The 13,075-nt window shown below is 44.1% G+C and overlaps 1 protein-coding gene across 2 annotated transcripts in view; it reads left to right on the top strand.

Moving 5' to 3' along the window:
* Positions 1 to 671: 671 nt before the first annotated feature.
* The window catches only part of DIPK2B (divergent protein kinase domain 2B), a 50,882-nt gene continuing 38,478 nt past the window's right edge, over positions 672 to 13,075 (top strand). Inside the window, exons 1-2 of one of the 2 annotated variants that reach the window (XM_067724698.1) lie at positions 672 to 1,042; positions 9,144 to 9,408. In XM_067724698.1, coding sequence (XP_067580799.1) covers positions 807 to 1,042; positions 9,144 to 9,408 — 501 coding nt within the window. In that variant the 5' untranslated portion in view covers positions 672 to 806. The remainder of the gene's footprint in view (positions 1,043 to 9,143; positions 9,409 to 13,075) is intronic. The other variant, XM_067724699.1, reaches the window with a different exon arrangement.

Below are 13,075 nucleotides of genomic sequence, written 5' to 3' on the forward strand. Positions count from 1 at the left end.
CACTGAGAAGGGAGGTCAGGCAGTAAAGGAAGAGGGACTTTCAGGCAAGGAGGAGAGGGACAGACACAGCTGGGTGCAGGCAGAAGGATCTTTCTGGTCCTCCCCTTATCATGCCAGAGGCCACCGGGTCCTTTCCCCTCCTTTCTTCTCAGATTGCGTTTGTCTGTTCCCTAAGGAGTAAAAAGGCTTCACCTTTCAAATCAGTATCAAATGTGTCCTTTAATGGCCGGTAAAATGACTTCTAGTTATTTCACAGCCAAATATGGCTGGTTAAGGGACAGGCCAAATTATCTACCGCAGGGGGCCGGGGAGGGGCTGGTGTGCGTGTGTTTGTGTGTGTGTGTGTGTGTGATCCATAGGGACAGATACACCCAGAATTAAAACAGTGGAGGGCGGAGACCTTCAAGATCCTTTGACACTCCCAGGTGGAAACCAGGTCGGACATACATCCTGCATGGACCTTTCCTGCCCAGCCAGGATATCCTGTGTTTGTCAAAAAGACTGCACAGGGAGGCCCTGGCCATTGTCCTTCCCGAAATCTGCTAGTCAGCCCCTCCCCAGGCTGCAGCAGCCGCCCCAGGGCAGAGGAAGAGTAACTCTGGAAACGGTGTTATCAGCATCCTCCATGGACTTCCTCACCTCCTCCCCAGCCTCGTTAGCCCCAAGCTCCTTAGCATCCTCAAACAGAAACCTGGGAAGCTGGGATGGGGTCAGCGCCCTGAAGCCAGCCCTCTCTCTTTTGCCAAGACCTGCCTCTGCACAGCCCTAAGTGGGCAGCCAAGGGCTGCAGCTGGAGTCCCGAGCCCATGATGGAGCCGCGGCTGGGGCCTGAAGCTGCAGCCCTCCACCCGGGCTGGCCAGCCCTACTGCTGTGGGTCTCAGGCCTGAGCTACTCTGTCTCCTCGCCGGCTTCTCCCTCTCCTACTCTGGTGCCCCGAGTCAGAACCAGCTACAATTTTGGAAGGACTTTCCTCGGTCTTGATAAATGTAATGCCTGCATCGGGACATCTATTTGCAAGAAGTTCTTTAAAGAAGAAATAAGGTCAGAATCTCAATCAGATAACTCTGAGGGGCAAAATTCTGTTCCCTTCATGTGATGATGTCCAGGAGTTTCTTGAAATCAAGTCAGGATGTAATTTATGAATTTATGGGTGGGAGCTGAAGCAAAGCCATTTAATCATAGTGGGAATGAGTTAAAGTTGGGATGGGAAGGGGGTAAGGTGTGAAGCCAAATTCCAGTTCTAAATGCTAAATCCAAAGTTTCCTTTGGAAATGGGAGCTTAAAGTTTTAAAGTTTTCTATGAATGGCGTAGCCTGGGACTATTGAGTTTACCAAGTTCATTTCTCTTAGTGGGAAGGAAATAAAATTTATAGACAGCTTACTATGTGACAGACAATTTAAAGCTGTTTTTATTTTCTCCTCACAACAATCCTGGCAGTTAGTGTTTTGCACTCATGATTCAGATAGTGAACTGAGACCTAGCAAGGTTCAGTGACTTGCCCAAGGTCACCACCTCATAAGTGGCAGATCTGGAATTCAAACCGAGGCAGTTTGCTCCAAAGTTTCTGAACAAGTTTTCTGCTGTGAGATGTTGCCTTGATCAGAGGAAAACCTAAGTTTAGTAAATCTCAATGCACCTGGCTCTCACCAAAGAATAGTACCATACTCTGGAATTCAGGCCTGCCAACACACAGTCAATGTGTTGGCCTTTACTTGGCCTTTACTATGGCCAAGACCCAGCACGTGCTGTAATGGCATTGCTATAACTCTGGTCATTGCCCTCCGGGATATCAGGGAAGGGGAACGGTGTTACAAATAACAATAAGGCTTGATCTGATGCAGGCCAGAAGTGAAGTGTAAAGGACCTCGGGGAGGTCCAGGGAGAGGATATTAATTCCAAATGGGGACTGGAGAAAGGCTTCTCCAGGGGAAGGTGTTCTGAGCAAGACCTTGAAGGATGAGCTGAAATTTAGTGGGAGGAGAGAGGCTTAAGTTAGAAGGATCAGCTTGAGCAAAGGCCCAGCGGTGTGGGAAGAGGTGAGAAGTCTTAGTGGCTGGAGCATGGGGCACATGTGGAGGCATGGCAGCAGGAGGAGGTTGGAAGGGTCAGATGGGGCCAGGGGCCTTGAATGCCATACCAAGGATTTGGGACTTAACCTGTGAGCCAGTGGTCTCCAGCCTTTTCAATAGACCCTTTGTAATAGGTCTCTTCTCTTGTGCCTTCCCCCAAGGCCCTGCCTCTGGCTTGTAAGATTTGATGACTAAGCAGAAGGCATTCATTTACGATAATTTTATTTCCAATCTGTATTAACCAAAGACATATTTGAGTATTCTACTAAGTTACTAAACAGAAATAACAAATAGAAAATACCAACAAAAAGAACTTCTTTTGTGAGATGGTAGATGTTATAGGGAGTGGATGTGAACTTTTCCTATTAGGCCATTTTTAAAAAATTTTTATTGGAGTATAGTTGATTTACAATGTTGTGTTAGTTTCAGGTGTACAGCAAAGTGAATCAGTTATACATATACATATATCCACTCTTTTTTAGATTCTTTTCCCATATAGGTCATTACAGAGTATTGAGTTCCCTGTGCTATACAATAGGTCCTTATTAGTTATCTATTTTATATATAGTAGTGTGTACATGTCCTATTAGACCATGTTTTAAGGCATTTTGAATGTTAAAAAGTTGAAAGACCTCCAACTGAGGAAGCTGTACTGCAGGCAATGGTGAGGATGTTAAGTAGGGTGGGGACAAGATGAGGCCTGTATTTTGGAAAGATCTTCTGGAAAGCAGTGTGCAGAACAGCCTGGTGATGCTGGCAGGGGCTGTCAGACCAGTTCTCCTAGTCCAAGAGAAAGATCATTGGGAACAAAGCAGGGCAGGAAGGATGCAAGTCAGTTCAGCTAGAGAATCATTTTGTTGATCAACTCGATGTGACAGGAAATGAAGATGTTGGAAATGAACTCAAGATTTCCCACCTAAGAAATGAGATGGAGAGGACCAAAAACACAGGGGAAGTGGCACTGATTCCTTGGAGAAAGAAGGCAGTAAGAATATGGACATATTTTAAGATAAGAGGGAGGGAAATTAAGGGATTCAACTGAGGAAGAGCTCCAGATTCATATCCTCCTCCAGATAAGTAAACAAGAGTGTATGAATATTACAGTCGGCTCTTCAAGTGGAAAGAAATGAGGTTTTTCTCATCAGTCAGGTAATGACCATATTCAGGAAGCATTTCCCCAAACAGGTTTGTGTTCCAGTTGAGTTCAGGATATTACTTCAGCTCCCTCAGAATTCATTTTCCACGTGCGCCCGCCTGAAGGGGAAGTGTGCAGATCCAAGCAGGGAAACACCAGGCGGGGCAGGTTGAGGTTTGGAATGCTTCACGTTGAGAAATCACATCCTCAGCGCAAGGAAGCAGCGAGAGGTAGTAAGTGGCTCTGGGAACGTGGACTTGTTATAGCCTTTTCTCTACATTGTAAATAGTATTTTCCTTATTTTAAAAGTGATATCTCTTTATTTTAGAATTTTCAGGAAATATTGATTAAAGAAAGCACAAAATAAAAATCACAGACAATTCCTCAAAATGTTTAGTTAACATTTTGGTATATGATCCTTACCACCTTTTTTCTAAGTATGGATTAAAATTTTTTCAACAAAAATGTGATCATATTATGCATACTCTTTTGGAAACTTTTATTTAACCATGTATCGGAACACCTTTCCACATTAACTATTCTTCTCCACAATTTGATTTTTAGTGGTTTCATGGTATTCGATTGCATCAAACAACCATAATTTATTTAACTAATCAACTATTGTGGGGTAACAAGGGTTTTTTTTTTCACTTTTCATTATTATAAACAGTGCTATGTTGAAGATCCCTGTGGCTAGACTTTTATGCACATCAGTGATTAATTCCTGTAACAAATTCCTAAAGGTGAAATTTCTGGGTCAAAAAATACAGTGAATTTTTAGGATTATGAGATATATATATATATATATCTGATATATATATATGATATATATATATGATATATATATATGATATATATATATATGAGATATATGTATATATCTCCAAGTATATTGGAGATATATATATCTCCAAATGGAGACTTCTACCTATAGAGTTTACTTTTTGCACACTCAGAAGTGTTTACTATTACTATTATTTTTATTATGGATTTCTTCTCAGTTGAGCCCTTTTTGCAGGCTTCTTGCCCATTTGTATTTCTTCTTTGCTAAATTGTCTACAAGTTCACATCCTTTGCCTCTCTTTCCAATGGTGTGTTTGCTCATCGTTTTTGTTCATCTCCAAACATTTCTCCACTTTTAAAACTGGTCATAATGCTACCTTAGGAGAAAGCCCATCCAAAACTTTCAGATGTTAGGCTGAAATGCTATAGCCAGGCAAGCATTAGAACTCCAGTCCTGGTCCTCAATAAGGATTGGACAATGCTTGTTGTTCAGCAACAAACAGAGGGTGAGCTCCCCGGGCTGGCTGGGTAGGCTGAAGACACATGACTGGTGGAAGGATGTCACCTTTCCTTCTTTCCCTATCTTTTCTTTGGCAAGAATGGTAATCATGAATCTGATGCTTCCCATACACAACCAATGATCTTTGACCATTAGAATGTTTTCAGTACCAGTTTTCCATGCATTACATGTTGACTTTCAAATCATGAATGAAAAAGTTAAGGGAAGCTAGAAAAATGAGTCAACCTGATTTACATATTCTTCCTACTGAATATATCCTTATATATAAAATTCTAAGTGACCACCCCAACTGGCAAGTTCTACCAGGATCTGATTGATCAGTATTTGCATACGTGCGAGTAACAGGTAAGGTGAAAGTGTGGGGTATGGGGTACTTAATGGCAGTATTTCTGATCAGAATCACTCCTAAGGATTCCTCGGCTCTTACGAGGATGGACGTCTTACCTTGCCTTCCTTACTGTACCCAAATGGCCTTACATCCTCACCCCCCATTCCCAAAGTCTTCAAGAATGTTTAAATACTTCTGAGTGGTGGAAGACTCACAGCAAAATAAGTAAATCATTAAGCTTTATTTTGCCTTCCCTTCTCCCTTGCCCTTGTCTTTCTCCTTCACCTCAGAAGGTGATAGTAATTACTGCTTTAACTCACTTCCTCAAATGAATTCAGAGATCTTGAGAGCTTCGGGGCCCCAGAGCTTAAGGCAAAAATATCCATCTACACATTCAATCCTCCATACATGCACCCATCCATCCATCCATTCACCCATTCATCCAAGCACCCCTCTAGGCATTCTTCCACCCAACCTTCTCTCTGTGCATCCCATTCATCCATCCCTCCATGTATTCCTCTACTCACTTAACCATCTGTTCATTCAAATACCCATCCAACCATCCATCCATCCAACTAAAATCATTGGGTACTAACTTGGAACCAAGCACTCTGCTAGGCACTTAGTTACAAAGTTGAAGGAGGCCCAGTCCTGGCCCTGAAGGAAGACAGAGACATGAACCAATGATTAAAGCAGAGTATGAGGACTATACACAATGTCCTACACAGGATGTCATGAGAGCATGTGGGAGGGAACCTATCTCAGACTGGGGGGATGAGGGAGTGAGAATCAGAAGAGATGATACCTGTCTGGGGTTTAATGGGTCCGGTAGGGATTATCCAGGGAGGAAAGAGAAAGTGTCTCAGATAAAGGGATCAGCATATAACAAGATGAGTGGAGGCTCAGAGGCCCAAAACAGTATAGCTTAGCCAAGGATGGTCAGTGGTTTGGTGAGACCAACGCCAGCTTGTGAGGGGAGCAGCAGGAGATGGGCTTAGGAAGAGCCTTGTGAAGTATGAACTGTATCCTGAGAGCTTTGGAAAGATGCTGGATATTTTAAGTGTCCTGAGGGGTAGAGGAGAGGGAAGAGAGGCACGAAATATTTAGGGAGGCGTGGCTACAAACTTAGTGTTTAACTGGATGCAAACACAAGAAATATACATTCTCGTTCCAATGTTGTCACTCTCCCCTACACCCCCAGCCTGCTCTCCATGTTGAGGAGCTTGCAGGGATGGGACCACATGACATTTATTCTTCCTTCCAGCTCTGGGAAACTATGGTCTTGCTTGTCCATCTTTTAACCCAGTGAGGAACTCAGCCAGGCTCACTACAAACATGCCCATGATGTCAGTTCAGAAGGAAGATTAGAACTCTGCCTCTATTTTGTGGTTTTCCAAATTCTAGGATATTAACATTTTAGTGAATAAACAGCAGGGCCCATTTTCTCACTGACATTCTTCAGTTTAATAAAGTAGGTAATCAAAGTTGTAAGAATATTCATTTGTTTCCCATTCAGCATCCTAAAGTTATTACCATTTGGAAAGGGGGAGAAGTGTGGCCTGTAAACCTGTTTATTTGTCCTCAATTGGTCCTCATGGGACACCTCAAGCCATGGCTGGACATGCACCGGGATCCACTACAGTCACCTGCCAAGTCAGTGCTGTCCTTTCAGTAGAGCCTCCTGAGAAGGTGGGGACAGAAAAAGAGGACAATGAGGTTATCCCACAGGGTAGGGCATCCGTCTCCATGCCATCCCCACAAACTGGGAGACAGAGACCCCTGAGATCTGTCCTCCCCTGCCACTAATTTTCTATGATTATTCAGACAAGTCATCTTCAATTTTCTCATCCTCAAAATATAATGGACAAAGTGAGAGAGTGGCATGGACATATATACACTACCAAGTGTAAAATAGATAGCTAGTGGGAAGCAGCCGCATAGCACAGGGAGATCAGCTCGGTGCTTTGTGACCACCTAGAGGGGTGGGATAGGGAGGGTGGGAGGGAGGGAGACGCAAGAGGGAAGAGATATGGGAACATATGTATAGCTGATTCACTTTGTTATACAGCAGAAACTAACACACCATTGCAAAGCAATTATACTCCAATAAAGATGTTTAAAAAAATAGATAACCAACAAAGACCTACTGTATAGCGCAGAGAACTAATAACCTATAAGGAAAAAGAATCTGGAAAAGAATTAAATATATATATATATACACACACACACACATATATATATATATATATATATATATAAAATGGAAGGGGGACAGGGACAAAATCATCTTTAAGGACCCTGCTAGCTATAACTCCTAATAATGTTACCCGTCTGTTACCAAGCACAAATTCATAAAATAGATGATAGAGGACTAAGTAGCAGCAAAGTGGTTTAGAGTACAAGCTCTGGAGCCCTGAAGGTTACTTCCTCCAGTTCCTGGCTGTGTGACTTGTAGCAAATCACTGAACTTCTCTGTGCCTCAGTTTCCTCATCTGCATGGTAATAGCAGTGCTGACCTCATAGGTTTGTTGAAAGGTTTAACTGACTTAATGCACATACAGAGTTCAGCAAAGTGACTGCTAAAGTGATTCATAATGTATATCGCTGTTATTGTTATCAAAGAGAGCCACCTAGTTGTAAATCCTTAGTCACAGGCCCTTGGGGAGGGGTGGTTTGAACCCCCATGAACAAGAGTAGCTACAGGAAACAGGCCTGCCTCGGAGGCCTAGGCCCTTCCTTATTCTCCCAGTGGGGAGGATCATTTCCCATGGTTGTCCTAAAAATTCCAATAGAGTTGATTCCTTGCAAGTTTTCGGTGTCTGGTCTTTCTAAACAGATCTGTGGCAATGTCCTTGAATGGAATTCTTTGTGCCTACTTCCACTGCAGTTTGAATGGTCCTGCATTGCAGAAGGTACTTACTGACAGTTTCTTAGAGCACCTTCTTTGAAAAGCTTTCAGTCTAAGAGTCTTAGTTACCCTAAGAGGGTAACTGTATCATATAAGTGAGAAAACAATACAATGTAGGGTTTGGAGCTAGTTCCTCCAAAACTCATTATCATGAGGTCGCCCAGTAATGCCCAATAATAAGAATTTAAAGATTCTTATTGAAATTAAATTAAAAGCAACAAGGTCCTACTGTATAGCACAGGGAACTATATTCAATATCCTGTGATGAACCATAATAGAAAAGAATATGGAAAAGAATGTATATACACGTATAACTGAATCACTTTGCTGTACAACAGAAATTAACACAACATTGTAAACCAACTATACTACAATAAAATAAATTAAAAAAATAAATTAAATGTATAACATATAAGCCTAATTTTCATTTGCAGTATAACCCTCAATTATTAATAATAATGAAGAGACACATTTTCTTAGTACTTTTTCATACATTAATCAGAAGGAGATTGAACATTCTTCCCTGATGGAACTGTCAGCACACAGATGGAGGAATGACTGGAGAAAAGGGTCAAGGTGGTGCCTAGAAAATCAGCAAATGGTAATAGGCCAGTGCCTCTCCCCTGGGGAGGATTCCATTGTGTGGAATCACACCTCCTGGATCCCACATAGCTTTGAATTTGGTGACCCTTTAGCAGCCACTGTTCCCTGACACTTGGTTGGTACTGATAACTTATCTGTGGACTGAAAGCAAAATTGATGGGGCTTTTTGGGGTTGGATATGAAGAGGCAGTGCCCTCCCCAGTTCAGGACCAGAAGCCTCTTCACGAACTGTGGTTTCAAGACCCAGCCGTTGTTCACAGAGTGGGCCTTTGCTAGAACCAGTGCAGCGAAGCAGGAAGATCATGGGTTTTTCTAACAGGCAGCCCTGAGTTTGCATCCCTGCTTAGCAACATATTATCTGAACTTGCAAGGCACTTAAGCTCCGCAAGCCTCAGTTTCCACATCTGTAAAGTGGGAATGGGTTATTAGGAGAATCAAAGGTACCAGCATATGTAAAGCTGCTGCCTTCATGTGGAGTAGAAGTTCAGAAAGCCATGGCTAGCCCTTCTGTGCCATTTGGATGAAAAAGATAAAAGTTTGGTTTCGGTATGCAGATCCCTCACCTTTTCTGACATCACATATACACTTCCCTAAGTTTGAGGAAACACAAATAGTCCTCTCACAGGAGAGCTTGGAGCTTCCCAGTCTAAGGAGAAGAAATGGATCAGAGCAGATGTTCTCCCCCATCTCCCTGTCCCCGGGCTCTGCTGGCTCTGGCAGTGTCGCTCGTCCCTGCTTAGTCTCTGCTCCCTCTCTCCAGCTCCCAGGCTGATCCCCAAAGGGCTATTCTTCCAGGTTTGACAACTGGCTGGCCTCACGCCTTGGACTGATTCCCGACGACTTGCCTTCTTACCCTGTAAATTACTCGGATGATTTCAAAACCTGGCGCCCCGTGGAGATCTCAAGGCTGGTCAGCAAACACCAAAACGAGATCTCGGACAGGAGAATCTGTGCCTCCGCAGCTGCCCCAAAGACCTGCAGCATTGAGCGCGTTCTGCGGAAAACAGGGAGGTTCCAGAAATGGCTGCAGGCCAAGCGCCTCACACCGGACCTGGTGCAGGTGAGAGTACTGGCCCTGGGGGTGGGGAGAGGGTGCAGAATCCGTTCCCAGCTCACATCTCAGTCTGGGCAAAAGGAACTGTAGTCTGTCTAAAGTGGGACAAAACAATGTCATGTAACAGCATGGCTTGTGACAAGACAGGAACTAAACAGGTTTAGTTATAGGGACCCTTCCCATTGTCATTCTCCATTCTCTCTGATATGACTCTCAGCGACTCTTTGGAAAACAGTTCCCAGCTCCCACCTCTGGTCTGAAGGACGGATGACCCTCACCAGCCTTCCCCCCACCCCACCACAATGTTTGCCAACCCCTAAACGGTGACCGTTCTTAGAAGCTCCCATATGCATCCCGTTTCATGATCCAGAGACCCCACTTTGAAAATCAGCTTCCTCTTTGATCTCCCACCATGAAGAAGAACCAAACCTGAGTCACTGCAAAAGCAGACTCTGATAACACAGCTCCCTCCTCCCATCTGAGAGCTCCTACCCACTCCCACGAGTAGGCTGCCTTCAGAACTTCAGCACGTTGCCAGTGCCATCTTATCCTGCATTTGTCCCCTCCTGCACTATCGCCCCTGTATCGTGTTTTTCATCCGGACCAGCACAGTCATGTAACTCCACACACATCCAGCTGGCCCCTTGGGGCAGAAGATGCTGCCTCAAAGGATTGAGGAGCCGCTCACCTTCAGCAAAGATGAGAGAGGAGAGGCTCACCTCAGTCTCCCTGTCATGATGAGGCTGGAGGATTTAGCATCCCTCAGGGGCATGCCAAGTCTGTTTCTTGGACTCTCCAGGCCATTAGCCCCTTCATATGGGCACATAAGGCTGCCTGGGTAACTTCTGAGCACTAACAGACCTTCCTTTTGGTCTCTTTGAGATGAGCAACCCAGAACAAAGCAGAATCACTGGTCCCTGCATATCTCGACCACGTGGCAAGACCATGTGGCTTTACTCTAAAGTCGTGTGGAAACTGCCTTGAAATCAAGAGGCATCGAGCTGCTGGTGACATGGCCATCATCTGATATTGAGCTTTCCAATGTGGTCCTTTTGTACTCTGCACTTTATGAATCTCACTGGCATGGAGTGGGGAGAAAATAAGCCAGAGGAAGTCAAACTATGGCCAGGTTGGGGAGGTGGTGGCAGGACCCAACCTAAGGGTCTTGGAGTTGGTGTGGGAAACTGGAAGTGGAGGCTCAGGTGGGAAGAACCTTATGGGAGTTTCTCAACACTGGGCAGAACCAGAAGACAGAGGACAGATATCAAAGCCCACACCATGGTACACACCCTAGGTGCAATGCCCCTGTGCCTCTCTTTCTGCAGACAGAGCCTCCATGCACTGGCCTGGGTACCCACCATCTGCCATTCTCAGGCTGACCACAGCTAATACTGAGGCATGGGAAGGACTAATATGAGACCTCCTCTGCTTTGCCTCAAATACGTGCTCAGGAGCAAATAGAAGGCCCCAGGAAGAGCAAAACAAGATATACAAGGGTTTGTTTCAGAACCCCTTGAAAATCCCATCACTTCTTCCTGCCCCCATTGCTGTCTGGTCCCACGCTGACAGGCACATTTCCCCCAAGGCACCGGCCCTGGATACCTCCACCTGGGACCTAGCAAATGTACCAAAGGACAGAACATCCTGGTGCACAAGATACACTTGAGATTCCACAGAAAGTGGCTAAACTGGCCTTGGGCTTTGAACTAAGGAAGACTCCCTCTTTCCTTCATTTTCTAGACACTTCCATAATACAGTGGGGATTATCCCAGGAGGCCTAGGAAGTCCAAAGCAACCTGCCCAGTACATTTAATGCCATCTACCTTGATGAGTATAGACATTGTGGTAGGGGCAAAGGATCCCTGGGGTCTGGAAACTGTGGTTGAGTCCTGACTCTGCCACTAACAGCTGTGGCAGAACATGAAGGAGCTCAGAGACCCAGGAAAAGCAGAGAGCTTCTGGTTCCTGTTCATCCATGTGACAAAGATGAATCAGACACAAGCTCTGCCCCCCAGGATCATGTGGCCCAATGGTGAGGACAGACAAGAACACAAACCACCACAAAGTGCTGTAGTGGATGTTATGATAACAGCCTATATGGGGACAAAGGACAGACTATTGACTTGGATCCTTCACTCACTGACCAGTTGACATTGCATTTAAGTCTAGGACTTCCCCACTCTGCCCTGACATTCGTCCTCCAAAACTGTGCTGGGGGGAGGTGTCTGGATCATCTCAAAGGCCCTCCCAGTTCTGACATTCTTTGATTTCACATGACTCTACTTCACTTAGTTAAGAAATCCTAATTGCATGCCTACTATCACCAGACACTGTGCTGGGTGCCTTGATTCCCTGTTTCTCAAAAGGCAGCAAATAGTGCCTGCTTTACCAGATTCATTCACACTAGTGAGCTTATAGATATGAAGATGTTTTAGAAAAAGTCCATCACCATAGATACGTATGGCAGTGTTGTTGTAATAAGTGGGTCCCTTTCTTCAATTTCTTGTGCTAAAACTTGCTCTACCAATTTTGTCATCGTGCATTAACATACAGCTAAACAAGCTTTCCTTCTTTCCTTTTCTTTTTTTAACATCTTTATTAGAGTATAATTGCTTTACAATGTTGTGTTAGTTTCTGCTGTATAACAAAGTGAATCTGCTATATGTATACATATATCCCCATATCCCCTCCCACTTGCGTCTCCCTCCCACCCTTCCTATCCCACCCTTCTAGGTGGTCACAAAGCACCGAGCTGATCTCCCTGTGCTATGCAGTTGCTTCCCACTAGCTATCTATTTTACATTTGGTAGCGTATATATGCCCACGCCACTCTCACTTTGTCCCGGCTTACCCGTCCCCCTCCCCGTATCCTCAAGTCCATTCTCTATGTCTACCTCTTTAATCCTGTCCTGCCCCTAGATTCTTCAAAACCTTTTTTTTTTTTAGATTCCATATATATGTGTTAGCATATGGTATTTGTTTTCCTCTTTCTGACTTACTTCACTCTGTATGACAGTCTCTAGGTTCATCCACCTCACTACAAATAACTCAATTTCGTTTCTTTTTATGGCTGAGTAATATTCCATTGTATATATGTGCCACATCTTCTTTATCCTTTCATCTGTCGATGGATACTTAGGTTGCTTCCATGTCCTGGCGATTGTAAATAGAGCTGCAATGAACATTGTGGTACATGACTCTTTGAATTATGGTTTTCTCAGTGTATATGCCCAGTAGTGGGATTGCTGGGTCAAATGGTAGTTCTATTTTTAGATTTTTAAGGAACCTCCATACTGTTCTCCATAGTGGCTGTACCAATTTATATTCCCACCAACAGTGCAAGAGGGTCCCCCTTTCTCCACACCCTCTCCAACATTTACTGTTTGTAGATTTTTTGATGATGACCATTCTGACTGGTGTAAGGTGATACCACATTGTGGTTTTGATTTGCATTTCTCTAATTATTAGTGATGTTGAGCATCCCTTCATGTGTTTGTTGGCAATCTGTATATTTTCTTTGGAGAAATGTTTGTTTAGGTCTTCTGCCCATTTTTCAATTGGGTTGTTTGTTTTTTTGATATTGAGCTGCATGACCTACTTGTATATATGGAGGTTAATCCTTTGTCAGTTGCTTCATTTGCAAATATTTTCTCCCATTCTGAGGGTTGTCTTT

The sequence above is a fragment of the Pseudorca crassidens genome, chromosome X, assembly GCF_039906515.1.
Source record: "Pseudorca crassidens isolate mPseCra1 chromosome X, mPseCra1.hap1, whole genome shotgun sequence".
NCBI lineage: Eukaryota > Metazoa > Chordata > Mammalia > Artiodactyla > Delphinidae > Pseudorca > Pseudorca crassidens.